This window comes from Vidua chalybeata, chromosome 20 (assembly GCF_026979565.1).
Source record: "Vidua chalybeata isolate OUT-0048 chromosome 20, bVidCha1 merged haplotype, whole genome shotgun sequence".
Taxonomy (NCBI): domain Eukaryota; kingdom Metazoa; phylum Chordata; class Aves; order Passeriformes; family Viduidae; genus Vidua; species Vidua chalybeata.
In genome coordinates, this window is record NC_071549.1 from 508,890 (window position 1) to 533,721 (window position 24,832).

The 24,832-nt window shown below is 54.5% G+C and overlaps 1 protein-coding gene and 1 long non-coding RNA gene across 10 annotated transcripts in view; both read right to left on the bottom strand.

Annotated features, from left to right (window-relative positions):
* Positions 1-15,517, bottom strand: part of TSPOAP1 (TSPO associated protein 1) — a 67,838-nt gene extending 52,321 nt beyond the window's left edge. For all 9 annotated transcript variants that reach the window (XM_053960945.1, XM_053960946.1, XM_053960941.1 and 6 more), the window contains exons 1-3: positions 15,033-15,517; positions 2,829-2,936; positions 1,117-1,245 (exon numbers count right to left, since the gene is read on the bottom strand). In XM_053960945.1, the coding sequence (XP_053816920.1) occupies positions 1,117-1,245; positions 2,829-2,936; positions 15,033-15,311 (516 nt within the window). In that variant the 5' untranslated portion in view covers positions 15,312-15,517. The remainder of the gene's footprint in view (positions 1-1,116; positions 1,246-2,828; positions 2,937-15,032) is intronic.
* Positions 15,518-20,917: 5,400 nt separating this feature from the next.
* LOC128798095 (uncharacterized) lies at positions 20,918-22,986 on the bottom strand. The gene is made up of 2 exons (XR_008434322.1): positions 22,905-22,986; positions 20,918-22,385 (listed from the first exon to the last, which is right to left on the bottom strand). It is a non-coding gene; the product is annotated as an uncharacterized LOC128798095 (long non-coding RNA).
* Positions 22,987-24,832: the final 1,846 nt, after the last annotated feature.

Genomic DNA, 24,832 nt, shown 5'->3' on the forward strand with positions numbered 1-24,832 from the left:
CAGGCACATGGAATTATCTGTGTGAAGTTTTCTTCCCCAGGTCTTCCCAAGCATCTCATGCATGTGCAGAAGCTGTGTGGCCATGGTTTCACAGGACCTGGGTACCAAGCACTGGAGGGACCTGGTGCCAAATTAAACCCCAGCTCCTCAGGGCCCCTTCTCTGGTCGTACCTCCAACCCACCCTCCGAAAGGCTCAGCCACCCTAAATTGCTGCTGTCAGGACACATGGGCCAGCACAGGAGTCCAGCAAGTCAGTTCTCCAGGACTTGCACAGGCCCTAAACTGTCCCCACCCCAAAGTTTCACTGGGGAAACAAATAAAACAGTATTTGTATAGGTGCTGGAGGGTCTGCATAGTATGTCAAATGGTTTCTCTCAATAAAGTATCTGACAAGTCCATCTGTTGCCCTGCAGGTACCAAAACTCCGTGACAGATGGGTGACACAGTGCCTGGGGACAGAGAGGGCGGCAGTGCTAGGAAATCCCCCCTACCTTTTCTCCAGCACAGTTTTCACTTCCTCCTTTCTACCCTAAATGGCTTGAATTCCCCATCACAATCCCTGCTTTCCTTCAGGAAGGTGTGCCCAAGATCCCATACCCTACAGCCACCTCCCACTGCTGCTGCACCATGTCACACACTCCAGGGTTCATAACAAGCTGCTGTTGGGTTGGAAAAGGCAGAAGCCCTGTGGCTTGTGCAGCATTTCCAGTGAGGTGTGGATGGGACAGAGCTGCCTCTCACCCCTTCCTGTTTTGCTTCACTGCACTCCTTTTCTTATTCAAATCCTTCCTGTTTCTTTTTGATGAAGTCAGATGAATTATTTTCATGACTTGCCCAAAGAAAGCTGAGTTAATTACTTTAAACTATGACCTTACAGTAAGAAACCAAGCAGGAAGAAATTCCTCAAACCAGCCCCCAAGAGGAGTAGAGAAGCTGGTGATGGCTGGGGTTGGTGATTCCTGCTCTGCTATGGCATGCAAAGCATGTTTGCTGTAGGTTTAAGACAAAGGGAAAGGAAAGGCCTTTCTAGCTCAATGGAAGCAGAAACCCAAAGGTCCTGGTGGTGAGGTGCTCTCCCAGCCCAGCTCCCAGTCACGGCACGTCCCGGCACCCACCACTTTGAGGTTTGCCTCCTGGAGCTTCCGGGCTCTCTCCTCCAGGCGCTTGGCAATCACCGCCAGCTCCGCGTTCTTCCTCTTCAGGTGCTTCACCTTCTCCTCTGTCTGGGGGAAGCAGCTCCTGCGCTGGAGAGCAAAAGGAGAAGTTGGAGGTGAAGTCTTTTCTCAGGAGCCAACATCCCTACCTCTACCTGACCTATATAGGGCACACAGGCTTTTTCCCTGCCAGGGCTTGGCCTGTTCTCCTGGAACTATCCCAACCATTGAACAATCTCTGTGGCCTCTCCAGTCCCTGAAAACGGTATTTTCCTGGTATTTTTGTTAATGTAATCTCTTCATCCCCATAAGATGCCCTTCACCCCACCCCAGACCATCCCACATGGTCCCTCTCCATCTGCATCCCTGTTGCAGGCTCTGCTAGGACTCAATATGTCTCCAGCATCAGGGTATCCTGGCCACCCACCCTTTGGGCTTTCTCTTCCAGAGTCTTCCCAGTTTATTTCCCCAGGATTACAGGACTCAACACTTCCCTGAGGATTTGTACTGCACCAGCACAGCAAGCTTATCTGTGTCCTTTCTGTCCTGACACCAAAGCATGAGCAGGAGAAGGCGACAAAGGATTTTATGATATTTGCAAAGCAAATTTCCTTTTTCTTCTTATTGATTCTGTTCTCTCTTAATCCCCTTTTATTTGTTATCTGTCTGTTCCAATAAGCTGCCTCTTGCCAATAGCTCCTTCTCCCAAGGTCGAACCCAGATGTGTTATGCTGTCTTTTCACATCAGCAGAAACGTCAGGTTGACTGATCCTCACATTTCCCTCCCTGCCCCTGTGAGAGCGCACCATGAGTGCCTGGGCTGGAAGGCTGAGGTTGATTTTTGAGAATCAAAATTTGACACACGGGCTTGTGCTTCACTAAAATCCAGATGATTGATAAGGGGTAACCCCTCGGGGTGCAGGTCATGCTGAATTTATGCTTTCAGTGTAAGAAAATGATCTAAAATATGTGTTTTGAATGGGGTGATATGAATCTGAAATGCTGAGCATGGCTGGGCTGCACCCCCACACTGCAAGGCTGGGTAAGGGGTGATGCTCTCCAGGGAGGATGCAGCAGGGGAATGTCCCCTCTTTCCTGAGAGTCCTGGCTAGCCCACTTGGGGAGTCAGGGATGAGGGAGAGGGCAGAAGGCAGATGGCCCAGGCTGTGGCAGCCTGGCTTGGCTTTGGGGTGCAGCTGGGGAGGATCTTGGTTCTGGGCTCTCGTGGGAGCAGGGGGCAGTGCTCCACTGTCATCCACAGCCAAGGCTGAGTGAACCAGTGTTTCTGCTTTTCCAGTTAAAGAGGAAACGAGCAACTTCCCCTCCTCTGCCCAGCCCTGCTCAGCACTGCAAGGAAGGGTCCAGCTCCAGCTGACGGCTGCAGCATGAAGGCACACAGGAGACTCATAGCACCAGACCTCCTTTGTCCTCTGGCCCTGCCCAGATTACCCCATGAGCTCAAGAAGCATTTGGACAATAGTCCTGCATATGGTGTGACTCTTGGGGATGGTTCTGTGCAGGGCCAGGACCTGGACTTGATGATTCCTATGGGCGCCTTCCCACTCAGCATGTTCTGTGATTCTGTGATCTCTTAGAGTTGGCAGCAGACAGCAGCTCTCTGTGTCCAGGACTCCCTCCCCACAGAGCATCCCATGATAGCATCTCCTGCTCACCAGCAAGCTGTTCTCCTCGGCTAGGCTGGCGCAGCGGTGCCGCAGGTCCTCCAGTGCACTCAGGAGCTTTGTGTTCTGGCTCACAAGGAAGCTGTAGTCAGCCCCACTCTGCAAAACAGCACGGAGAGGCAAGGCAGGGCTTCACCTGCCTGAGGCATGTCCTGCAGGGCCACAGGGCTTCACCTGCCTGGGGCTAGGACTGCAGGTCCTGCAGGCCCACAGGGATTCAGCAGGGGCAGTGGCAGAGGGGCTGCAGCCTCACACCAGCCCCAGCCCTGTGGTGAGCCTGGCCTGGCTGTGCCAGTGGCTGGCAGGGTCAGGGTGCTGGTGGCAAAGGGTGGGATGTGGGGGCAGATTGCAAGAGGAGGCAAGGCGCTGCATGTCCACTGGGGGACAACTGGCCTTTGAGGCCATCGTGAGGGTGGCAGCTGCTATCTCCATAGCTTTAAGAATTCTTTCAACTTCCACCTGGGAAAAAAGCCCCGACCCTTCTGTTGTCCTGAGCCTTGGCACCATCCAAACTGGCTCAGGTGAAAGAAGGGCAGAGCCAGCAAGACCCAGGCAGGCAGAATACAACCCCTGGCACCCCATGCATGTGTGCTTCTCCCCATGGCTAAAGGACACAGTGGTCTCCAGCACCACATGGCTTTGGAGGCAACCAGACTTCCTCGCCCTCTTCCCCACACCAACACTCATGTTTCACCCAGGAGCCAGACCCCAGATCATCCTCTCTGTGTCAGCCTTGGCTCTAAAAGAAGGTGACATGCAAGATTCTTTGCAAACACCTTCATTTTGCCACCTCAAAAGCAGCAGCAGCAGCTCCTCTGCCAGGACCTGTATATAGACTTTTGTGGTTGCTGCTTCCTGCCCAGAGCAGCTCACCGCAGGCTCTCTACCGGAGCCAGCTCCCAGCAAAGATTTCTGGGCGTTAGCAAAGCTCAGAGCCGAGCTGCTGCTTCACAGCTGCCATATGGCAGTGCCTCGGGAAGATCCAGCTACATGTTTTCCCAGCAACCAGGCAGGTCTTGCAAGACCCACTCCAAGAGCCCCACAAGTCTCTGCAGAACGGCCGTGACCTTCCCGGTGTGCACAGCTCTGCCCTGCAGTTTTCCAGCCAAAGCTACTGGGGAAACATCTCTCACTCCCAAAGGAATGCTGCCCAGGAGCTTTCTGGGCAGCAAGAGCTCAGACAGGAGATCAGCTCTAGGAGATCTGAGACTGGCTAAGACTCATTACGCTTTTGAACAATTCTGGTTTCTCCATCGTGTCCATTATAGAGACAGGGCAGGAGATCAGTGCCACAAAATCCCCTCCCACTGAATTCCCCAGCGTGGTGCCATGTCCATGGCTCTCCCAACCTCTCACACCTGTATGGAAATGCCTTGACAAAGCAGGGAGGGAAAACACAGCTGAAGGAGGCTGAAAACAACAAGAACAAAAAATCAGAAGATGACACCCAGCCCTTCCCATCAGCCTCATGTGGTATCCCCAGTCCCATCAACTCCTTGAGACACCAGGATATGACGTGCCACAGACTTTTGGCAGAGTGGTTTGTAGATGCCAACCCCTCCCCACAGAAATCCCAGGGTTAGTGAAATGCCCCATAGAAGGAGACTGTACTGCTACCCACAAAGTAAGAATACATCTTCCTCTATTTTTTTCCCCTCCTAGGCACTCCAGGCCACTGCTCCTGGGGACATTGCACTGCAGCACCTGGGTGCCCTCTCCTGCTCTCCAACAACTTAACCATCCCAGGGATGGTTAGGCCCAGGCACAAAGGAAATCCCTGAACCCAGCATCACAGGGATGCTAAGAAGCTCCCCTGGGAGCCATGTGCCCGATCTGTGCCCGGTACCAGCTCCTGCAGCATCAGTCCTATCCCTGCACCTTTACAGGTACAGTGAGGTGTCCCAGAGACCATTTCCCCCATCACCAACTCCAGGAACAACAAAGCACTTCCTTGGCCTGGGAATCCACGCTGCAGGTGACAAAAAGGGGACAAAACAGGGCAGGTTAATGGAGAGAGGGGTCCTACCAGCATCTCCTGTGCTGAGCATGGCAGCGCCTCAGGCTGGTCCCCTGCTGCCACCCCCGGAGCCAAGCAGGCAGCCTTGAATTAAGTCAAAGTGCATTATTTCCATCTCCTTGCCACTGCCAAGAGGCCTCAAAATTCTTGTCTGTGGTTGCCCTGAGACAGGGCGAGAACCATGAGCCAGCAGCCTCTGCACTGGGATGGGAGCAGGAGAGCTTTTGAGGAGGAGCTGATGTGCTCCTGCCTCCCCCACCAGACAGTCAGGATTTCTGACATCAGCAGCATGGGGTTTCAGTAGGGGACAATCAGCACCTCCAGCACGGGGGATATTTTGAGAACCTACATTCAAATTTTTGCATTTGAAACCCCATTTTGGTAGCTATAAACCATTTCATTAGGGCAAGATGCAAAGGCTCATAACCCCTGACCCCCACCATGCCAGGCTGTCCCCAGCTCAGCCCAGGTTTTGTGTCATGACTCCAGAGCGCATGACATGGCAAAGGCTGGCATGTCCCTTCCCATTCTGTGGATGTGGCAGCCTCCCCAGGCAAAGTGCCATGGAGCAGGAGAGTGTGGCTGTGTGTTCAAGGCTGGGGCCAGGCACGGGGCCAAGTCTCCCCTGTGCCAGCATGTCCCTCTGTGGCTGCAGCTCCTTGGGGCTTTGCCCAGAGAGGCACAAGGGACGGCAGCAGCAAGAAGACGTGGAGGCAGGAGATCCTCACTGTGCCAGGATGTCTGTCCCGCGCGGGGACCTCACTGCCACAAAAGCTTTGCCAAACCTTCCTGTTGGCTCTGAGCCAGTGCTGGCTGCGTCAGCTGAGCCCTCCTCCAAGACCACGGAGAGCCTGGAACCGAAGGGCTGTCTAGACGTCATCCCATGCTCATTAAACATTCATTTCCTATAATGAAATGGCTTTTAATTTATCAACTGCTCTGCAGTTCCTTAAGGATCCCGCGCTGCACGGCGCAGCCTCGCTGCTGGCTGCACTCAGGGCTCCCATGGTGCTTTTCACGGGGAGTTGGAAGAAATCATTAGGTAGGAGAGACACAGAGGCTCCCTCCAAAGTGACTCATTCAGATGAAGATATACAGAAGTGTCAGCAGGAGCTGGAATCCAAATGCATTCCTTGGTCAAGGTGGTTTGCTGTAAGCCGAGGCAGAGCTGACACCATGGGGCAGCAGAGAGGGTCTCCGGGCAGCCACATTCCCCCGATCAGGAGCATCCTTGGCCACTAAAAAATTAACTTAAAAATTAATACAGGTGATGTGGTCTTTTGCCACAGGGAAAGTTTCTAAAATGAGAGGAAGGCAGGAACAGAACAGCAGGGATGCTGAGGGAGGAGAGCAGGAGGCACGTGGCTTTGAAGCCTCTGTTTTATCTGTCATCTCTTTTGGCAAGTGAAGCCCAAAGTTTCTCCAAGATGCATTGAAAACAGCAAGGAAAGAAAAGCCTCAGCATGGCAGCTGCCAGAAAACTGCTGCTTTTTCACCTGAAAGCTTCAAATGCACCGTAGAGCCGCAGTGGCTTTTGCAGGGAGAGGTGCCCAGCCAGGCTGTTAAATGGGTCATGCAGGCAAAATCCCTCTGGAGCACCCAGCATCTGGCACAGTCCTTAAAGTCCTGCAGAAAACTTGCAGGAGGCCATCGGGGGACAGTAAATCAGCCAGGCAGTGCCTGCAGCCGTGCTCTGCAATGCGGCTGGGGCTGTGCCGGCACCGCAGCACGGCCTGGCACCCACTGGCCCGGGGCTCCCCCAGCCAGCCCTGGGGAACAGCCAAAGTCTAAACCCAGCCTTGCTTTGAAATCCCTGCTGAAAGCCAGACAGGGAGGAGGAATTTACCAGGTGGCCCCATGAGCAGGAGGTCTCAGGTAGCCTTTGGAAACAGGCAGGCACACAGCTGATCTGAAAACATACCTAATTTGAGGGTGTATAAACCATACACAATTTAAAGGTGTATAAACTACTAACAATTTCAAGATGCCCTGATTTCTCCATCTGCAGCTGATCCAGGGTCCAGTTCCTGGGTTTGCTTTGCAGGAGCCATCTCTGAATACAACCCCTCTCTGCAGACACCTTGCAGAGTGATCCAGGTGAAGCTATCCCAGCTCTCCTGCTGTCTTGGATATATTAAATCCACCACCTCTCCTTCGTTTAAAATCATTGTCCCCAAGCCTCCACCATGTCAAAGCCCTTTAGCTGTTTGTTCCAGCTGACGTTAGTAATTAGTTCCCTTGACTTCTCAATCTTCTTTCCTTAGAAATGAAGCCTGTCATTGCCAATCCATTTTCTCCTCTTCCAGACAGTTTCAAGGGAATCAGCCACCTCACAGGACAAAATTATTTTCCATAGGCTGCTCTTTTGCAGTGCCCTCACTGCATGTCAAAAGCAAGACAAAAATAGCCTCACCTCCTGTTGGGTCAGTGAGCAGAGTCAGCCCTAGCACTGCCGGCACAGTGAGCAGCCAGCACATCCCCACCCAGGGAACAGGAACAGTGCTGCCAAAGGTGTGGGAGAAGTAAGAGACATGCCTGGGATGAAGCTTGATTATCCTGCCACTCCTCTGACAGGCAGTGTGTCCCACTGTGCTTGTTCTGCTTCCTTCCTGCATTTTGCGCCGTTCCTGGTTTCAGACACAAACATCTCTGTTGTGCCCTTGCCTTTAGGGCACTTCCCCAGAACCCTGTGTGCTGCCAACTCCCCTTTCCATCAGTCAGCATTTTCTCCTGCTGCCTATTCCTCTTCCAGCCTCCTACTTGCCCTTAGTTATGTGATATCCTCATTTATCTGATTTTTATCACCCCATGTAACAAATTCATGGAAGAAAAAATCCATCTAAGGCTATTAACTTCGAAAATCCTGCCTCCAGCATGGAGTGCTGGAGCCATGAATTGGAAGATATTCAGGGAATATTCAGGGGAGCAGTCACTATACATTTGCTGTTTCTCTGCATTTCCCCAGGCATCCTCTCCTGCACACCCTTTGACCACTGCTAGCTCTTCATATGCTCCTGACTGGGTGTTTAAAATGAGATGCAGCTGAAATTGAAGTCTCGTAAAACCAGGTTCTCTCTATCTTAAAACCCTCTGTGGAAGCACCATTATGAATCCCAGGAACACAAACTGAGCTATTCCAGGAGGAGAATAATCAGCTCAACAGCCCTGATGGACCTGGCTCACTGTCCTTTGATGAGCTCAGCTTCTCCAGCCTCCCAACCAGGGAGAAATTAATGTTCCTACAAAACTGAGACAGGGAAGAATGTGAGTGGAAAATAAACTCCCAAGGCAGAGGATCAGCTCTCCAAAATCCAAGGCTGCAGCTGGGTCCAGGGTGCAATGTGACACAATTCCTCGCGTTTGACAGCAAATCCAAAAGGCACAAGGATTTGCAAGGAGATGAGAGAAAATGGCACTGAAATACCTCATGGCTGCTGGGAAGGTGGTTCTGAAATGCTCCTGAGGTGCTGCACATGTGATTCTTCATCCTTCACCATCAGACAGAAAATAGGGCAGGGAATTGTGAGGAGTGTAGGGTTTGGAGAAGCCATGGGCAACTCTGGCAGGGGACAGGTGCTGCTCAGGGTGCAGGTTCTCATCTGGCTGAACACTGCTGGTGTTGCCAGTTCTTTTGTTTGACCAGTTTGCTCCTGGCCCTGCTCTCCAGTGGGCTGTGGAGACGTGTCCCTGCTTCCAGATGGCCAAGACCTGCCTGAAGCAGAGGCATGACAAGGTCTGTGTGGCCCTGGACAGGCTTTCCCCAGCTGTGACCCAGCTCTCTCCATGTTAAGCACAAAGTGTTTTGCAATCCCAGGTTGTGTGCGGCCGCAGACTGCAGCTGATCCGTCAGATAGCCTGCAGCAGCGCCAGGTTGTGCAACACTCTTCAAGTACAGGAACATCACCCTCCTGCTCTTGGGCCACTGTGTGACCCCTGGCCACGCCTGTGTCCCCTGCAGGGTCTTTTCCCCCTACACACCTTGTAAGAAAGATATCCGCATTTTGTAAGGTGAAAAAGGTACAAAGCCTGTTCTCCCAACTACCCTTTGAACACTGGTGTACAAGTGTCTCCCTTGTCTCTTACCAGCTTCCAGAAAGATTTGGCCAAGCTCCACTCTTGGTAAAGCAGGACTGTGCTCATCCCCACTGCACTCAGGGGGCGTTGCCATTTCACTGCCCACCTGGGGAATGTGAGTGGAAAATATTGTGTGGAAAACAGGCTGTGCACCGTAAAGCCTGGTCAGGCTGTAACATTCTGAAGCCAAGACAGATAAGCTGTCTTTTTCCCCCACTGCAGAATTTTCTGGATGCTGCTGAACAAATCATTGAATCTGCAGAGAAGTAGCTCATGCAACATTAATTCCACTATCTTAAAAAAATGCAAAATGTAGAAGATGTGGGAAGCAATGTGTGAAAAACTTCAGTGCAAACACAGAAAGACTTTGCAACCTCTACTGCTGTGTACTCATGCACATTGCAAATTATTTGAGCTAAAACATGGGTACTGTAAGACATTTCTGGAGCTTTTTTGTTGCTTAGCTCTAAGCAGAGGTCAGTCTGCAGCTCCCAGCACTGCAGGCTCAGGCTCAGACCACCCTGAGGTCTTTGTGGAGCATCTGGACTCTTTCTGGATACCATGTGTCAGATAATTCTATTTTGTGAACATGCATAAAACCCCTGGTGAAGAATTATAAAATTTAGTTCTTTCCAGGTTTGGTATTTGATGGCTGGAGTAGTGTGGCAGCAGCTCTCTGGCCACAGAGAGCAGGCACAGACTTTCCCAGGCATTTTCCCGGGGAAGACTGTGAGAAGATCAGAGGAAAGAATGAGAAACAATTCTTATCTCCACTTACACCTGCTGTTGTGCACATGTGGAATGTGCCATGGAGATTTGTTTACCAAAGGGTGATTTCTTAATTGGATACTGGATGGTGTTTGGATGGATTGACCAATTAGGTCAAAGCTGTATCGGACTGGCTGGAAGGGTTACCAAGTTTCTTAATTAGTATAGTATAATATAATATAAGATGATATAATAAAGCAATTGATCAGCCTTCTGCAATCATGGAGTCAATGCTAATTATTACCCAGCTGGAGACCTGCGGCGACAGAGTAGGGATGATTGTTCTCTGATATCTCATCTTTCCTGTAACAGAAACTCTAATCCAGAGGAACACTCCCAAGAAAGGCATGAGACCTCTGCCTTCACCCTGGGAAGCCACTGAGCTGCAGCTCAGTGAATCAATCCCCTGCCCATACAGAAGAGCCACAGCCCTGTAAGAGGATCATGGCTTGCAAAGTCAACACCAACTCTCCTTCTCACCACAGAGCCTCAGCAGCAACATCCTGATCACAGATATGCTTTGATCAAGTGGAAATACTTGATTCCTCAACATAATCAGCTCTGAAGAGGTACATTTGTTCTTCCACCTTGCAGAGTACCTCAGGGAGCTGAGGGGCAGATTTCGTATGTACAAGTCACTTTTTTCCCAGAAATCTGCACTGCAGTTTCTCACCCACTTCTTCCTATTTTCCAAATCACTGGCAGCTTCCCAGGGGCCAAGAACACCTTTTCTTTTGGGTCACATTGGCTAAAAACCTGGTCTAGTTGCCCAGGCTATGGCATGATTAAATAGGAAGGAATTGTTCCCTGGGAGAGGAGGCCCTGGCAAAGGGTGCCCAGAGCAGCTGTGGCTGCCCCTGGATCCCTGGCAGTGTCCAAGCCCAGGCTGGACGGGGTTTGGAGCAACCTGGGACAGTGGGGTGGGACTGGATGGGCTTTAAGGGTCAACACAAACCACTTTGGGATTTTGTGATTCGAGGTTGGGATCAGTGTTCTTGCTCATCTTGGTCATGGTCTGGCAATGGCCAACAGCAAGACAGTGTGACAGCCTTGTCCCAAATCCAGTTTATCTTCAACAGCCCAGAGGAGCCAAGGACACAGTGAGGAGGCACTGCTTGGTGTCCCTCACCCTCCATATCCCACACAAGTGACCTGGCCAAGCCATTTGGACATGTCCTTGCACAGAAGGCATGAGTTTAATAAAAAAAAAAAAAAAAAAGAGCTAAAATGAGCATTGCCTTCCCCTTCCCAGTCTCACTTTGCCTTGTTTTCCATTCATTCCTACAAACAGAGAGGCACTGGCTCTTCCTGGCAGGCAGCTGCCTGAGATGGCCATGCATCCATAGTGCTGCAGCAAACAGCACTAAGGAATTTGCATGAGGCTGTGCACTGCCAAGCCAAGGAAAATTAATTTACTCAGATTTTGAGCATGATGGAATACAACCTTCTAATTGGGATTGCATGAAATGGCAAGAACTGCTCCATTGCCCAAGGTCTCCCTGTCCTACTGCCATCTTTCATCCTGCTGACCTACCCTTCCCACTCAAGGGTGCAGCTCTACACATCCTCAGACACTAAATGAACAGCTTTCCAGCTTTGCCAATGGAAAATCTGAAGCTCTTGAAAGACCACAAATTCCTCAAAAGGCACTGAGTTTATCATTAAATGCAGCTTGGCCTGAGCACTTGACATGGAGGATATTTACCAGCATTTTATAATTCTTCCTGTGTCTCTGCTTTGTTTTATTAAGCCCCACTGGGACCATCAGGGGTTTTTTTTGTGTTTTTTGTTTGTTTGTTTGTTTTGGTTTGGTTTGGTTTTTTTGTTTGGGTTTTTGTTGTTGTTGTTGTTGTTGTTGGTTTTTTGTGGCTATTTAAATTCCTACTCACTGGAGGGGTCCTTGAGTTAAGCATTTTCAACTGGGTTTACAGATTTATTGAATATTCTCAGCTCCACATGACTTCAAGGGAAGCTGAGGCTAGGATTTTCAGAAATTCAAATCCAAAGCAACCTCTTGTGATTGAAAAGAAGTCATGAGAACTAGCTCAGAGCACTCTAACTGTGCCCCTTGCCTGTGTGGTTCTGGGATGGGAACATGGAATGGTCAGCTGCTGAGTTCATCCCTTCCATGAGTGATCTGGGGAGCTTGGGGAGATGAGTAATCCTGGCAGGGAAGGATGCAGGGAATATGCAGAAAGTGAACAACCTTGATCCTTGTCCAGTGTAGGGCACCAGGAGGGAGCCTTCCCTTCAGCAACCCACTCCCAAACCACCCTGAATTTTCCAGGGCCAAAGCAGATCCCGCTGGAGCAGCATCCCCTGGGAGATGCAGGCAACTGAGCTCTTGTGAGAAGTGCTCTAAAATCCATCTGACAGCATTCTGGGAACTTTCCAATTTCCAGACAGACTGTATCTGTGCCACTTTAACCTCATTCTTCCTACACAGACAACGTTTTTCTCCTTCTCTGATATTCATTATTTGGATCGGGATCCTACCCTGCAGTGCCTGGAGATTCTCAGGAGGAAAGTAATTTCTTATGGCTCATGTCCACACAGAAATTTTGGGAAGCAGGACCAGAGCAATTCCAAAGGCCCAGGAGGAAGGAAACACTTGTAACAACCCCCAGACAGCATTATGCAGTGGGGCCATGGTAGGACACACTGCTTTGCTGAGGAGCTGGGAAAGCCTACAGTGCCTTGCAGGATGTAGGAACATGTGACAAATGGATGGAGAGATGCGAGCACAAACCTCAACAAGGAAAATTCCCACCAGGCTATGGAGAACATCTCTCTGGTGTGATCCCAGCCCCTGGCGATATTCAACACTTGCCTGGTCAGAACATGATCAGCCTCTTGCAATTCTTGGGGCAGAGGCTGGGTGGGAGGCTCCAGGTGTGTCCCTTCGTCCCACCTCCCTAACTCAGAGTTCCTCTGCCAGCTCCAAGACAGGAGAAGGGCAACAGCACTCTCCACACTCTGCACTCAGGAGAGACGCAGGCAAGGACGCCACGATTAACTTGACCTACAGATGGTTTAATGCCTCTCCACAGCCTGTCCCCGAGGGAATGGCTGAGCAGTGGTGGCAGGAGCTGGGACACACAGCAAGAGCTTCATCGTAAAATCAACACCTTTAATCAACTCTGTCAGCAATGAGCCCTCAGGGGGCTCTTCCCCACACCAAGAGAGGACTCCCTGGAGGCAGCTGTCCTGTTCACATAATGCAGCTCTGACATCCAAGGACAAATGTCCTAAAGGAAGCTCAGCTATGGCAGCACAACACACAGGTGTGTCCCAGCCTGGCCAGGAGCAGCCGAGCTTTGGAGGGGAGAGCTGTGCAAACTCTAACAGCTAACATAGCTCTAACAGCTCTAACATAGCACCTTATCCCCAGGTTGGAGGGTGTCGCTCCACAGCCCAGCAGCACTAGCACTGGGGACAGCAGCACTGAGCTCCCTCCTGGGGCTCAACTGGAAGCCTTTCACATCCCTAAAGCCACTTGGCTCCAGGAGAAACCGCTGATTTTTTTTTTCCCAGGAAAACACAAGGTAACCTTTCTGGTGATCAACATCAATGTTAAGGATGGTACTGCTATGGTACCACCAGCACACTCCAATGACATCACAGTGCCACTGTGGCACTGCCACGATGCAGCAGAGTAACACCAGTCCCACAGCACCATCAGTCTGGCACCAGAGCACATCAGTCTGGCACATCACAGCACCACCAGCACCAGCAGTCCCACTACAGTAGATGCTGCTCTGCTGGTACTACTATGGTGCTGCCACAATGCCATGGGAAGGCTCCCACCCAGCTAGGAGCCTCCAGGGTCGCAGGAAAACACTCAGCGCAGCTCGAGGACCAAGGCAAACTGGATGGCAGGTGCTCAGCAGTCACCTCCATAGAGACCAATGGGGGGGACCCAGTGCAGGCATCAGCAAGAACTGGGGCACAGCTCCCACCCCACAGGTGCAGTTCAGCTCCAGGAGCACCCACAAACACCCCTCTCAACCAGCCACTTGCCCTCCTTCCAATCCCAGCCTTCCCACCCAGGCTCCCACCAGGACACAGCACCCACTGCCTCCCTTGCCAGCCAGCTCTCCCAAAGGAAAGTGTTCCAGGACACGCTGGGCAGGGCTTGCAGCAGGCTGGTCATCTGGGCTGGAACCAGATGGTTTGTAAGGTCCCTTCCAACCAAACCATTCCAGGATTCTCTGAAGACAGTAAGTCTGGCACAACTGACTGGACTCCTGGGATACAAAAGAGGGGTGGGAGTAGAAATCCATCCTGTTCTGCCATCCCATATTTTGACTGCAGTGCTTCTGGCACAGCCAGAGCTGGGGTCAGAGTCCAGCCAAGGTTCAGTGTGGTCTTTCCCTAAGCATCACAATAAACAGCCCTTCAGAACAGACCCTTAACAAACTGGGCTGCAGTGAAATCACGTTCTACCTCGGTGGGTTTCCAGGGGCGCCGTTTCTCTGCAGGCTGCTACAGGCTGCTCTCCAGCTGGGCTCAGCAGCATGGCACAGCCTTGCTCAAAACACCCCTGCTAAACCCCGACCAGCACTGGTCAGCTCTTCTCCCCTGTGCTCAATAAGAAAAGGTCAAGAGCCATTTTCTCCCCTATTTTAAAAGCACCACAGAGCTTCCCCAGATTCCAGGAGACCTCAGGAAGATGGCTGATGTTCCCCATGGGAAAGGGCTGCAAGCTGTCCTAAACAGGGTGAACCGATGAACTTCTGTGACCCAGATCAAGGCGGTGAGACCCTGAGGAAGCCTCTTGGGCTGTTTCTAGGGAGATGCTGCAGGGACCGGGCATTGTACTGCCCCGAGGTGCCCGGGTGCTGCCTGCGGGGGCTGGTTCCTCCTGCAGTGGAGGTGTCCCAAGCCCTCCAGGGCTCCCCAGAGAGGAGAGAGGATGCTCTGGAAAAGGGTGGCAGTGAATCATGTCCCTGCCACTACCTGCAGAGCCACTGATGCTGCCGGAATGGGGCCATGCCGCAAGGATGGCTCAGCCTTGGCTGGTGCAGGGCTGTGCCTGTTCCAGGTGGGCTCTGCCCAGCGCTGGCTCCGTCAGGGCTCCGGCAAGACCCCGCACCAGCTCCAGCGTCTTCCAGGCAGACGCGGCTGGAAATCCCTGCTGAAGGGCAGCAAAGGCTCCATGCTGTCGCGCGGGTGTGTGGCAGCGGCTGTGGCAGGTGCCGGCCCCACGGGGATGGTTTTGTGGATGGCTCAGCCGCAGCCCCGCGCTCCCAATTTCCCGTTCTCGTCTCGTACCGAGGTGACATCCTCCTGCCTCTCCCCTAGAATGAGCAAACACAGCCCGACCCCCGCCTTACCTTGGGGGGTCTGTCTGTCCGGTCCATCGCTCGTAGCGGCCTGACGAGCTCCGGTGCGGAGTGAACCCGCTGGGGGTCCGGCGGAGGGACGCGGCGGGACCCCGAGGACTCTTCCTGGGGCTGGGATGCTCCGTCCTGCTCCGACCCCGGGGACAGCTGGCAGCCGGCCGTGTCACCCCCCGCGCCTTCACGCGTGTCCAGGTCCAGGCAGGCGGAGGCGGCGGGGACACCGCTCTGCCCCGTGGCCGCGCTGGGCACGCCGCGCTCCGGCTCTTGCATGGCTGGGGCAGGGCTGGGCTCACTCCGCACCGGCCAGGGCTGCCCGAGGCATCGGGAGCCGGCAAGGGAAAGCCGAAGGCATCAGAACGGCGGCGGGAGCAGCCCGGGCCGCACTCCTCCGCGGCGGGAGCGGGGCCGGGGGCGGCCGCAGCAGCAACATCCCCGCACCGGGGCTGGCTCCGTCCCGCACCGGGAATGGCTCCGTCCCCGCCCGGATCCGCGGCTCCCCTTGCGGAGGCAGCTCCCACCGCCCTCAGGCCCCCGCCGCCCCCGGCCCCATGACGTAGCGGAGGGGCCGGGGGAGCTGCCAGCCCCTCGCCGCGGCCCCGGGCAGCCCCCGGCGCAGCCGCCGCCGAGTCATCAATACGGAGCCGTGCCGGGCAGCCCGGGGGGGGCGCGCCGCGCCCCGGGCCGCCAATGGCGGCGGCTCCGCCCGTTTCCACGGCAACGCTGCGGGAGCGGGGTCTGGTGCCTATTGATGAAGCGGCGGCGGCGGGGCAGCAGCCGCGCCGAGCCCGCATCCCCCTGCACCGCAATTCCCCCCACCGGCGCCAGGGACCCTCGGAGCCCCACACGCCGCCGGGATGGGGGTTTGGGGACAGCACTGGCACGAGCCCCTGCTCGGCTCTGCCCCGGAATGCTCAGCTCTGGCCCTGGATACCTAGCTGTGCCCCAGGGATGCTCAGCTCTGTCCCGGGGATGCTCAGCTCTACCCCAGGATGTGCCGTTCTGCCCCAGGGATGCTCAGCTCTGTCCCGGGGATGCTCAGCTCTGCCCCAGGATGCCTGATTTGCTGCAAGGATGCCCACCTCTGCCCCGGGCATGCCCGACTTTGCCCTGGGGATGCCCTTAGCCCTGCTCAGGATGCCTGGTTCTTTCCCAGGCATGCTCGCACACCTTCCTTCCATGTGAGCTAAACCTCGGTACCTCCCGAGCAGGTGCTGGAACCGTGCTGGAAACAACCCTCTTTTGAAAAGGGCTGGGCCCCGCCTGCAGCACACCCGGGACAAGTGGCAGAGCAGGGAGAGGGCGGTTGATGTGATCCTTGCCGACAGGAGCTCGCAGCATAATGCTACAGCCAAGCGGGCTCCGCCATCCCCGAGCACACGGAGCAGACAGGCGTGAGAGGCTCTGCCTCTCCCTGCCTCCTCCCTGCCGTGCTGTGTCTTTGATGAAGATCACATCATACATCGGGCTGCACAGTGTTAGTGATGCTCAGGGGAAAACCCCTGGGCCATCCCGGGGGAAATCTGTCTGGACCTCCTCCCCAGCCCCACTCAATGCTTGACCCACTGCAGAGCAAGGTTTGCTGATCCCAAACCCAAGAGGGGATTGAGGATCCCCAAACCCCTGAGCAGCTGTGACAGGTCCCACCTCCCCACGTCCTTGTGTGTGATAAGAGCTCTCAGTCCCACTGCTGGCGCCTCCCTGCTGCGGCATGGGGGTGGCATTTGGCATCTCCCATGTGCTGCTCCCTTTGTGGCGGTGGAGCCACCAGGAGAACCTGCCTGGGGCCACCTTCTCCAGGGAAGGTACCGTGGGGGGTCTTCAGTGCCCCTGTCAGACACCACTTTGTAGGCACCTCCTTTGAGCAGCTTCTCCAGCCCATCCAGCTGAGCAGATGTGTCATCTCTTGAACCCAACGCCATCAGCTGTGTGTCACATCTGCCTGAGCCCAGGCCACACAAGCAAGGCACCATCGAGACAGTAAATTCACTGCCGACTGCCAGGGGCGTAAGACCCACTTGGATGGGTCCTGTGTGTAGGGAGTTGTCGCTGGGTCTGGCAGACTCTCTCTCACATCTGGGTGTGGCTACAAGTCACCTCTCACAGCATGCAGGACTCTGCCATCCCACCTGAATCCCGTATCTCCAAGCCCATTCCTAAGGGGTGTTTGTGTGTGGTTGGAAGGAAGCCCTAAGCTTTTAATGAGCAGAAAATGAGACCAAAGAGAAGATTGCAGAAAACTTATCCCACCTTCCTGTGTGTTCTGGTACTCATGTACCTTCCAACCACCAGCTTATATGGCTTCTTCTGCTGCAGGAACAGGTCAGGGTAGATGTCACCATCTCCCACCGCTCAGATCCCCTCAGTTCCTGCTTGTGGCTGTTCCCCCTGGTGGGGTACTGGCAGGCTCCACAGGTGCTGAACCAGTGTGGAAAACACCCAGGCACTGTTCAGCTCCCCAATGAGACAGAACAAGCAGGTTTCATTAGAAGGAGGCAGCAGCAGTGGGAGGAGAAATGCACCCTGATAAGATCTCGTGTGGCTGTCAGCCTTCCCAGAACCCCCCTTGCTTTGTGCTTCCACTGGCCTGTGCTGCTCACAGGCTCTGCTTGGCTCATCTGGGACATGCTGCCACCACTGTCCCCTGAGCTTTTTTCCCCTTGTCCCACTCATCTGTGCCACACCCACCTGGCTCCATGGCACTGCTAGGGCCTGCTGCCCTGGAGAAAGAGGGGCCAGGGATGCCCCAGACTCAAGCCTGGATCACCCACTGCCTTCAGTGAAAGCCCCAGTTAGGTGAGGTGAAGGATGGGGTGTCTAGCCCTAACCCTAACCCTAACCCTAACCCTAACCCTAACCCTAACCCTAACCCTAACCCCACACCATTCCTGGGGAGAGGATATCTCCTGAGGCCCTGAGCTTGGGAAGCTGGAGATGATCTTTCACATCTTGGCCAGCCTACAGCTGGATAAGTCTTTAAAGTCTTCTTAAGTCTACTTAAAAAGGATAGAGGAAAAAGTTTATCTCGGCTATTGAAGACTCAGTGGGTCATGAGGTCCCTGAGCTCTGAGTCACAAAGTTCTCATGAGGGCTACGGGAATGGGCTGCTTCAGGTCCCCTTGGTCCCCCAAGTCACCCAGGGATCTGCTGTGGGGCTGTGCTCCCTGCAGAGGAGACCTAGAAAGATCCTTGAAACTCCCAGGACAGGGGAAACCACAGGCCTACGGAAAGGAGGTGATGATATAGAGAAAATTAAGAGCAACAGTGACACTGGAGAGCTCAAGTGTGGGGAGATGACAAAGGATCCCAGGAGGGCCCTCCAGCAGTTCCCACTGCTCTCAAGGTCTCCAGGGAGCCGGGCCTGTGCCTGGTCATGCAGGGACAGGGATCCAGTGCATGGTGCTCCCTGTGCTCTGCATCAGGGAGCAGCAAGGATAGGGTTGCTCCACAGTGAGCAGCAAATGGGACCCCAAGTGTGATCCAGAACACACAGTGTCCTCCTGCCCCAGGGGGCCGTCCCAGAGCTTCTGAGCAGGACAGCGGTAATGGGGTCCCTGGACAGCCCCAGACAAGATCAGATGAACCAGGACAGGGACCCCAGCCAGGATCAGGAGGAGACAGAGCTGAGGCTACAGATAAGGCTTCAGCCAGGTGCAGGGCCAGAGACAAACTGGTTGGTCTGGGCTCCAGCCAGGACATGTGGCTGGAGACAAGATTTTTACAGTGATGATCCAGGGCCTGCTGAGGAGATCAGACCAAACAGAGCTTTACTTACAAAAGCCCAGCCAAGGCCTGAAGAACCAGGGCTGAGCCTCACTGATACTCCTGGCCCAGCACCTGCAGATCCTACAGGCAATTAAGTCCATTTAGTGCCTGGTGAGTCCTCCTGAGGTCCTCCCCTGGTTTGGGGGATTCCAGCACGGACTGGAGTGGGCAGTGTGAGCTCTGCTGTGGTTTTGGCTGAGAAAGAAGCACAAGAATGAGCATGAGGGGCCAAGGCAGCCCCGAGGGAGGTGCCCAGGGTGTGGGGACAGTGATGTGTGTCAGCACTCAGGGGCACCTCCAGGCTGAGGTGATTGGCAGGTGCCAACCCATTCCCACCCTTTCTAGCAGTTCCCTGGGAATGGCTCCAGCACATGATCCCTCCTGTCTCTGCTCATGAGCCACGCTGGTGGCCGCAGGGACGTGCAGTGACACAAGTGGGAACCTGCTCTGCCAGCAGAGCCCTCCAGCTCCCATTTCCACTTCCTGAGCCTGAGGTCTGATGTGTCCTGGAGCAGCTCCAAGGAGGAGAGGCACATGGCCACATTCCCCCTGATCCTGCCATCCCCAGCAGCACATGGACACTGGCAGGGAACGGCTCCACACTCTGGAGCAGCACTGGGATGGAACTCCTGTTAAAAATAACCTAGAAAAGGAATGTGCTGGGCTGGCCCTGCCAGGGGTCACAGTAAGCCCCAGCCCTGGTAGCCGTGGAAAGTGTGGCGTGGCATAGCAACACTAGTTCAGGCACTGGGGCCGGGCGGGAGAGCCTGGCAAGAGCCTGGCTGGGCTGTCAGTCCCTACAGCCCTTCCAGAGCCATCCTAAGAGCTGTGGGATGGACACCTGCACCCCCCACCGCCCCCAGAGGGGTCTCAGCCCCAGAGCCTGCCCTGCTCAGGGCATTTCTGGGTCAGTCTGTGTGGCATCAGCCAGGGAACAGATGAACATAGCAAGGTCCTGTGGAGACTGGGAGCTCACCCCAACAGGGACGGGACACGTTTCCTCGCAGTAACCTGCTCAAATGCCTTCAGGATGGAGGGAGGGCTTGAAAAAATGGAGGGTTTTATTTTATAAAAACAGGAAAAAATAGCAGTTTTGCTGCTCTTAGCAAGAACCACCTTTCCAACTGTCTCTCTCAGCAGTGACCACTGAGTAGTATCTATAACCACAATAGACCTTGGGCATGAAAAGTGGATATTTGTCCTTCCAAATACTTGAATGCACGTTATTAGGAGGTAACTTTTCAAAGCTTTTGCATGTTAAAAATGTGAACTTGCTTTTTCCTCCCAGTGCTCACAAACCGAAAGCTGCTCAGGGCAGTCCGCAGTGGCTGCTTGGGGTTTTTTTTAGCCCTTTTTCATTTTTACTGTTTAAAAACTTGTCTCCTTGTGACCATGACAACAGTTTTGATTTGATTTTTTTTTTCCTTCCACATCCCCTTTGAACAGACACAAAGCCAGGGAACATGGGAAAGCTGGGACAGCAAGAAGTAAGTCACCCCAGTCCTTTCCAGACAGCTCAGTGAAAGAAAAATACCACAAACTCAATAAACCCCCCCAGATGATCCTGAGACCGGCATAAGAAGTTTTACAAAATGCAAAAACTTTCCACTGACATTTGGTTTAAAAAAAAAAAAAAAAAAAAGTATTTTTAATATTTTTTCCTACTATTTTTAGATGCTCTCTTCCACAGGCAGAACATGGGGAGTCAAAGACAAAAGGACGATGCCTGAAGGGGTTTTGGGAGCTGATATTTGGGAACAAGGATCAAACCTCCTCTGTGGAAGCTGGGTTGGTTTTAGACCCCCAGGAAACACAGGCCAGGGGCGTGTGGATGGAGGGAGACTGGGATTGTAGGAGGATGTTTTGGCTTCACATGGCCTCGTGACCATGGTTGGGGCTGCCATGGGACACAGCAGCTTTGCGGGGACCCTCGAGGGACTGAAGGGGACGGTCCTGTGCCAATGGGCTGAGATTTGCCGGCCACCACCCCCATCTGTGATGTCCCCCAGGCTCCCCAAGGCTCCAAATCCGGAATGACCCCACTACATGTGGCCCTGGGCACAAGCAAAGGGCTTTTCCCCAGTTCTCAGGAATTGCATAAAAAAATCCACAAGTCAATATCAAAAGAGTTTTATTTAGCAGTCCCTCACCCCGCTGAACCCAGCAATCACCAGGAACTCCACTTTGCCTCCCATGCTCCATGTGGCTGCCACTGCCCAGCTCATCCCAGGGCTTCACCACATGGAAAATGAAGATGGGGGAAAAAATGTACATGGGAGGCTTTGCTGCCTACCTGGCCTCTCAGTGCGAGGCTCACTCCAATGGGAGGGTCCTTTCAGTGGCACTCATGGGACACTGCGTTGGCCCCTCCTGCCCACGTGGCCATGCCAGGTGCCAGGGAGACACGTGGAGACAAGCAGAGCATCCCCAGGAGCGTGGTGAAGCTCTGGGTGGGTGCTGTGAGCCAGGCAGAGCCCATTGGCACTCTTGGCCCACGGCGGCTCCCGATGGGCTTGTGGGTCCGGCGCTGCTCCGTGCTCTCTTCTCCGTAGCCCACAGTACACTCATCCATAAAGTAGGAAACACTACACCCTGCAGTGCTGTTTAGTAGTGCTTTCTACTTTATGGGTGACTGCACTGTCTCTCAGTCGCTGTCGGTGGCCGCTCTCCTCCGGCGTGCAGCTCCTTCCCCCACATGGGGCCACTGCCACACCCCATGTGGCCCTGCCATGGGGCACTTCTGGCCTTGGTGTGGCCACAGACGTAAATGGCAGGTCTGGTCTAGCCCCAGGACAGAGAGCCTACGGCAGTGTCACCTCCTAGGAGCCATTCCAAGCATGGGGGACATCCTTATCCCAGGGGGAGATCCTGCCTTGCCCTCCCTTGTCCCCCCAAAACCCCCATCCTGAGCACAGGGAACATCCTCACCTTTTACCCATGGGTGAGACCCTACCTCATACCCCACAGTCCCACCTCGAGCCCTGTCCTGGGCACAGGGGACGCCCTCACTTTTTCCCCAAGGCAGGGAGGCCACTTAATACCTCATCCTGGTCATAGGGGACAGTTTTGACTCATTCCCAAAGGAAGGACCCCACATCAGACCCCATCTTGGTCACAGAGAACCCAAATGCCCCATCCCTGCTTTTAATGCCTGGTCCACATTGCAAACCCCATCACCCTCTCTCAAACCTCATCCTAGGCACAGAGGATGCGTTTGTTTTGACCCCATGGGGACACCTCCACCTCCCATGGCATTCCCAAAGGACCCCCTTGCCTTGTCCCCATAGGGGAAATTCCACCTTGAGCTCCATTGCTGCCCTTCAGACCCCACCCCGGTCTCAGATGACGCCCATGTCTGGACCCCAGGGGTGAGATCCCACCTCAAACTCCATCCTTGTCCCTCAAATCCCATCTGCATCACAGAGGGCCCACCATGCCATGTCCCCATGAGGGGACCGCACCTAAATGGCATCCTGGCCCACAGAGGGCTCCTTTACCTCGTCCCTGTGGTGGCGAGCCCACGGCAAATGCCATCTGCATGACGGGGATCCCCTGCACTGCCTTGTCGCCGTGGTGAAGACCCTATGGCAATGGGTCCTTCTTAAAATGTCCTCATGGGAACCCTCCTTGTTCTCCCATCCTATACTGAAGTCCCCCTTGCTCCATCCCTGCCCAGAGGTCACAGGAGCTCCAGGTCCTGGCGCTCCGCTTGGAACCCCCCTCACTCCATCTGCCACACACACAGAGATCCTTTGGATGCCCCCACAGCCCTTTGGGGTCACCCGCAGGTCCCCACGACTGAGACCACCCAGCCCCAAGAGCCTCACCTGCCACACCAGCCTCCACGTCCACCCGGTCCCGTCCTGGCTGCCGCCAGAAACTCCCTGGGTGTTACTTCTGCTTTGGGCACTTCCCGCCTCTGCCCGCCTGCCAGCACAGCACCTCCTTCCCTGCCACCCCGCTGTGCCCCCCTTACCTGTCATCGGCCCCCAGCACCCACTGCCCCCCTCACGGTGGCACCAGAGCCACGGCTGCCAGCACCCCTGGACGGCCCACGCTGCTCCCCCAGCACCGCGCGGGCGCCTCGCTGGGTCCCGTTACCGGGTCGGCTGCGGGCGGCTCTCACTGGGTGCCGATGGCCCACGCTGGGTGTGGGCGACCCACGCAGGTGCCGGTGGCCCACACCGGCCATGGAGGTGAGTGCCAGGTGCTGTTGGTCCAAGCCAGGTGCTGGTGGCCCGTGCTGGGTGCCGCTGCTGGTGTCGTGGGGTGCTGCATGGGGTGCTGGCTGGGGAGCAATGGGCCCCTGTGGGGCGCGGGGCTGCTTTTAACCCCATCCTGCCCACGTGGCCCCACCACAGGAAGAGCCGTCGCTGCGGAGCAGATAACGGTGCCGGTCCCACCCAGCGCCACCCCGCAGCCCAACCGCAGCCGGCCCAGCACCGGGCCAGGAAGCACCAGCCGGTTACGCTCTCATGGGCTTTGCTGCTGACAGCGACAAACATGTTTGTACAAAAAAACCAAAAAAACCAAAAAAAAAAAAAAAAAAAAAAAAAAAAAAAAAAAAAAAAAGAAGAAGAAAGAAAGAAAGGGGAAAAAAAAAAAGAGGTGTTTGCACAGGGTGACAGTAACTGAATCCACCTCCCACGGCTGCTCAGCTGCACTGTGGCCCCTCACTCCATCCTAGCTGGGGGCAGTTCCTGCCCATGGAGGGTCTAGCAGTCCGTGGCAGGGGCTGCAAGACTCATGGGCTGCCTGGTCATTGGGGTGAAGCAGTGGGGACACAGGTGCCAGCGAGTCACAGTCCCTAAACCTTGCTTTAGGAAACACATGGCGCAAGCGGCTTCCTGGAGCCTCTCACCCCCTCAGGGCTCAGCAGCACCAAACTTCCCCTGGCCCTGGGCAGCTGTAGAGACCAACAGGGATGTGAGGCCCCGCAAAGAAAACCGAAAGCTGGGTTTGGAGGTTGGCACATCCAGGTCACAATGGCCCCAGTGACGGCACTGGGATGGTGCTGGGACACAGAGCAGGAGGATTTTGCACAGCTAGCAACCACCCCATCCCAGTGCCAGGGTAAGCCCACCACTAAACTAGATCAAAAACTACAAACTAAATCCCCAAAAGTGACTATAAATGTGGCCATGTCTGTCCCTGCACTGGTTTTCATGTGCCTCTGCCAAAGGCTTCTTTTTAGGCTAATGCAATTCACTCTCTACATTGATAATCTGGGCAGAAATGTATAAAAAACGGTACTGGTGAGGTTTGCAAGAGGCAGGGGAAGAGCAAAGCCAAAAATAACCAGGCAGCAGCACAGACAGAAGTGATTTGACTTGAGCTGCATGTGTGCTGATGGCAGCAGGAAAAGGAGGCTTTTAGGAGAGAGGGAATTGGCTGGGAAACCCTTTCCAAACCAAGGCTGGTGGAAGTTTCAGTGGAAAAAACAATCAGAACCCTGTGCCTTGGGCCACCAAGGGCTGCCCTGTCTCCCACCCTTCCCTGGCCCTGTGCCCGTCTCCATCCCTTATGGTCATGGGGCTGGGGACACTGTGTTCCCTGTGCTGGAGAGAAATTCAGCAAAGAATGGAAGTGCTCTTGGTGATGTCTCCCCAGGGCCCTTTTGGCAGCTCTGAGTCCAGGAGCATTGTGCTGCCTCGCCAGGGGCCTGTGGTAGGCAACCATTCATCCATGGCAGAGGCTACCATGTGCAGGCTGGGTCCATGGGGTGACCTCCTGATGCCAGGTGACTTCAGGTGCCTCCCAGACTGGCCCTCCTAGGGGCCTGAAACATGTAAATATCATTTTTGGTGTGAACCACAGAATATCCTCATTTGGAAGGGATTCACAAAGATCATCAAATCCAGCTCCTCGTCCTGCACAGGACACCACAACAATCCCACCCTGTGCCTGAGAGCAGATTGTTGCCAACCCAGAGACCATCCTGGAGACATCCCCCAGTGCCATCAGCCACCTCAGGTGCCATGGGACACTCCCCAGCAGTGGTGGGTGCCATCACAAGGGGTGAAAACTGT